The following is a 4,754-nucleotide window of genomic DNA, read 5'->3' on the forward strand; positions in this document are numbered from 1 at the left end:
ACATACTTATAAACGAATGTATTTGGGTATAAACTGAGAACTCTTTGGAATAAAGTTATAATAGGTGTAATTATAATCTTTTATTGGAGTTATGATGAATGCTTTATTTTCGTCAACAATGGCATTTGTTGAATTTAAATCTGATTGACTGATTACCTTTACGGTATAACAATGAAAATGGTGTGTCAGCCGTTACAAGATTGATGTATAAATCTTCGCAAATTTCGACCCAGGCGTATTAATCCCCGTATATTTCATTGTATTGCTTTTATTTAAGTTACGGGTATACCTTTTTTCTACGTTTACCGTGTCCTTGTCATGTCCGTTTGACAGTCCTTGAAGGAAGATGTTAGAACTTGAAACGGACTTCCAAAGAAAGAAACAATTCTTTAAAATACATTCATGAAAAATAATTTACCACTCATACAAAGATCGAATAAGATATTAAGTATAATTTTAATTTCTCTTCAATTGGTAGGCTTTACATATGCAACGGAATTATTGACATGTTGTGATGGTGACACAGTGATGGTGTCATTTAAATAAAATCAAATAATTCGGAACAACAAGATGTGTTGTTTTTATCTATTTAAACTTTTTTGTTGTTTTAAATAAAGATAAATATATATTTAAACAAACACCCGTTCTTTGTTTGGATTTTACATTTTTATTCAGTGTAAAGAATGAAGTCAACAACGGCAATCCGTTGCGAACAGCATTATCATGAGGCTGAAAATTGGCGATAATTATACATTTATCCACCAATTATTGGTCCATTTGCAGAGTTATAAAACGGAATTCTGCTGTATATCGCCAATTACCACCAAATCAGTATCAGTATTGAGACAACTGACAAGGAAAACATTTACGGCAGTAAATCCAAAAAATATATTGAATTTGTTTCTTCCAATAAGATATTCTATTTTATATGGATTTATGTTTCAATAAAACATTTTTGTAGAAAAAAAAGAATTTAACAACAAATACCAATAATATTGATAGTTTACATATATGTGTTCGTGTCGCGATGATAAATGATGATTTTTCGTCTGTATTGGCTTAGGTTTAAGACTTATCTTTTATACTACTGGATAAGTTTCCACTGTAAAAGTGTATATTGATATTAAAAAAAAAAATTCTGTTGCGAAATAGTAAAATATAAGAAATAAAAAAACAAGAATAATTCCATATATATTTAAATCAAACTTTACATAAGAAAGCGTAATTTCCACTGAAAAAAAAAATGACAAGAAATAAAAAAAGTCATTTTGTTGTTTTCAAATCCTGTCTGGAGAATCGCAATTTAAAATTGTATAGTTACTGATACATAATTAAATTATGGCCATTGTATACATCTTCACATTAGTGTTCATTTCCAAAGTTGGATTGGGCTTTTCTTCAATTTTGATTATTGTCTCAATAACAGTTACTATGCCATTTTCATGTTTGCCTATAACAGCTATGTGATATTTGAGAGTTTTATTCACGTATTTAGACAATCAGAATTTAAACATTAAACTTAAAAAAACATATTAAAATCCTTGTTACTGAACTGTATGAACAAACGGTAGTGTTCAACGGTCAACAAAAGACTGTATAATGAACTATATGTATGATCCATCCATTACAATACTAACTGATTCGAAACAATGCTTAACAACAAAACAAATACAGTACAAGTTTAACTCAACAATATACTAGCGTCTGACGTCTAAAAATATACTAAGTAATTATAAAAATAATTATCACAAAATCCCTTATTGTGGATAAGTAATTATAAACTCGTTCAATCGAATTCAGCAATATCATTGTCAGAACGGACCCAGTGTAAACGTTCGAATTGTATTTTAAATTTAATTTAATATGATTTTCAATGGAACACCTGTACACTTTCAGATCTGGAAAGAGAAGAAGATGAGGTCTGCATGGATACAGAAACGGAGCGTCATGAGGGATGTTAAAGTAACCCTGTCTGTGGCGTTCGTTATATGTAAGTATTTTACCACAACATTATGTTGCATTGTAGTCCGTACCATTTATAAGTATTTTTTACTGTACCAGTATGATTAAGCGTCTTCCGTGGCATATAGAACTTGTAAGTAGTTTACTAAAAACATTGTGTTGCAGGATTGTTCATGGGTTTTTGTAAGTTCTTTGCCAAATAAATTTTATTTCAGCGTTGTTAATTGTTATCCACAATACAATGAAAAAGTATAGGGTATTGGCCCACTATTCGGGAATTCAAAATACAACCCTGTTTCGGGTCACAGGGAAAGACCTAAACGACAATGAACTAAATGCAGTTTTTTAGCTTTATCATATCTTATTCTGTGCTTTTGTAAACACCAAGACGTACAAATTATATATACACATAATACTATTTTCGTACGCCATGCATGTATCATTTAAGATGAATAACAATGAAAATAACAGGGAAAACCCAAGTTTACTTCGGTACCAAATAAAAATTTGTTTTATAGTAATACAATGGAAACTAAATGGACAAGCTAAGTAGTCAAAATTCTCAGTATGATGCATGTTTAGTAACAATGTGTATGCTGTAGACGATAATAAAATTAAAAAAAGTGTTAAGGTTTGTTCATACAAAAATTGTATTAATGTACTGTTCTTTATCTTTGTGAAATACATCAAAATTAGGAACGACGGGATTTTTTAAAATAAAATATTCTCAATATTCCAACATGGCCGTTACTATATTAATGCCTTATGTCAAAAAGTAAAGTTATAAAATTATTTCTAAAATGACAGTTATCATTAAAGCCAACATAGTTTTCTTATATCTTTAGCGCAATCATATTTTTATTAATGGTTGACTTCAAATTTTACGATAAATGTATAGTAGGATTTGTTAAAATGAAAATAAAGTAATTTAAACTTTAATGAATTAATATGATACTACAATGGTTTTAAAATATGGCATTATAAATAGTATCAAATCACCACTAATAAAAACAGCGTTCCTTGGCAACGGTATTTTAAAGCTCCTTAAATTATCACCATTATCGAAGGGAAGCTTCATGTGGTGGTTTCAAGATATTTTAAGATGATTATTTTATGGAATGGAAAATCAAAGTATAAAATAATACTGATGTCATTAATGACTGCCCTAAGTCAAGCTCTTAAACAGATAGAAGAAATTTGATAAAAGTATCGAAAATACTATTTTTGTCTATTGTCAGTATTTAAGAAGATAGTTTACTTTTACTTTTTTACGCTGTCATTAATTTCCTCCTCAATTAATACATATAGCATGCATAATGCCCACATTATTCTGCAATGTTATTGAATCCTTTTCATATTCTATTTCAGTGTCCTTTATAATAAGCTGGACTCCCTATGCCGTTGTCAGCCTTTTAACGGCGTTGTTCAAGATGAACTTGGAAGATATATCACCAGTCATTGTCCAGCTGCCATGTCTTATGGCCAAAGCGGCTTGCATATGGAACCCATTAGTTTATGTGTATCACAATCGAGAGTTCAGGAAAGCTTTCATGAAGAAATTCCGACAATGGAACAAGTCCCCCTCTTCTGAGGCCACAAATGTCCTCCAAAATGACAGTTACAACAGACCAAACACTTTCGAACGAATCTCTTCCGCGGCAAAAGAGATCGGGTACCAAATAAAAAGTCTCGGTGAAAGCGTGAAAAGAAATGAATTAGAAGCAAACTGTTCCGAAAGAGTTACAATACACAGACCTAAAGACGCTGTCAAACCAGAAATGATCGTGATAAAAGAGACCATGCTATAACAAAGATATATCGATGAAAGTGCGAAAATCAGTGAGGTTTGAACATATTCAAGAGAGAGTTGCAACATTAGCGGATACACAATTGTCAATCTTCACTGCATTGCAAAAACTAACCATTGATGTTAAGAAAATACTTTGATAAAAGAGAAGAAAGCAGTGACACAAAACAACTTTTCTCGACAGTTTCAGAAACAGCATTAATAACTAAAATTAATCGCAACTACTGTGATCGCCTTATCAGCGGAATATCCTCATTGCAATGCAGTTATGAAACGGTGAACACTGAACGTGCTGTCAAATGTTAAGCTGCTGCAGTTGATGGAAAAATATCCGCGTTAATGTGACACGATATAGTCAAAGTGAATTTTCAAAATTTACCGATAATTAACATGTAGAATGAAGGCGCCATGCATATAAATGGAACTGTAACAATATTATGAGGAAAACAACATTGTTGAACTTAGGTTCAAACGCAGAAAGAAGTTGAGTAAAATATAATTAATTTCATGTCAAATTAACCGCATTATGGATCAGATATATCAGTGAAGGGGTGCAATGTGCAAAGAAGTTTGCTATTAGCGCTATATTTCGACAGTGTCAAAAACAGACGACAACAATATCTTTAATAAAGGCCAACGCAAAATCTATCAATTATATCGATGAAACTAGCGTGAAAACGAGTTAAGTTTAAGTACAAATTACCGCGCAAGTTTCAATATCAGCAGACGAAGCGCTGTGTTTCACAATACAACAGAAAGTTTTCATTACAGTGAAAAAGAAAGTAACGTAATTTTCTAATATAGTTCATCCGCATCGTTGCTCGGAGTAGTGACGTAATATACAGTTCATCAGCATCGTTGCTCGGAGTAGTGACGTAATATACAGTTCGTCTGTATCGTTGCTCGGAGAAGTTACGTAATATATAGTTCGTCTGTATCGTTGCTCGGAGAAGTGACGTAATATTCAGTTCATCAGCATCGTTGC

General features: G+C 31.7%; 1 protein-coding gene across 1 annotated transcript; it reads left to right on the forward strand.

Annotated features, from left to right (window-relative positions):
• Positions 1-1,863: 1,863 nt before the first annotated feature.
• LOC128241107 (parapinopsin-like) lies at positions 1,864-3,770 on the forward strand. Its single transcript, XM_052958085.1, has 2 exons — positions 1,864-1,990; positions 3,331-3,770. Exons 1-2 carry the CDS (start codon positions 1,864-1,866, stop codon positions 3,768-3,770), a joined length of 567 nt encoding a protein of 188 aa, XP_052814045.1.
• The last annotated feature ends 984 nt before the right edge of the window (positions 3,771-4,754 follow it).

The sequence above is a fragment of the Mya arenaria genome, chromosome 7, assembly GCF_026914265.1.
Source record: "Mya arenaria isolate MELC-2E11 chromosome 7, ASM2691426v1".
NCBI lineage: Eukaryota > Metazoa > Mollusca > Bivalvia > Myida > Myidae > Mya > Mya arenaria.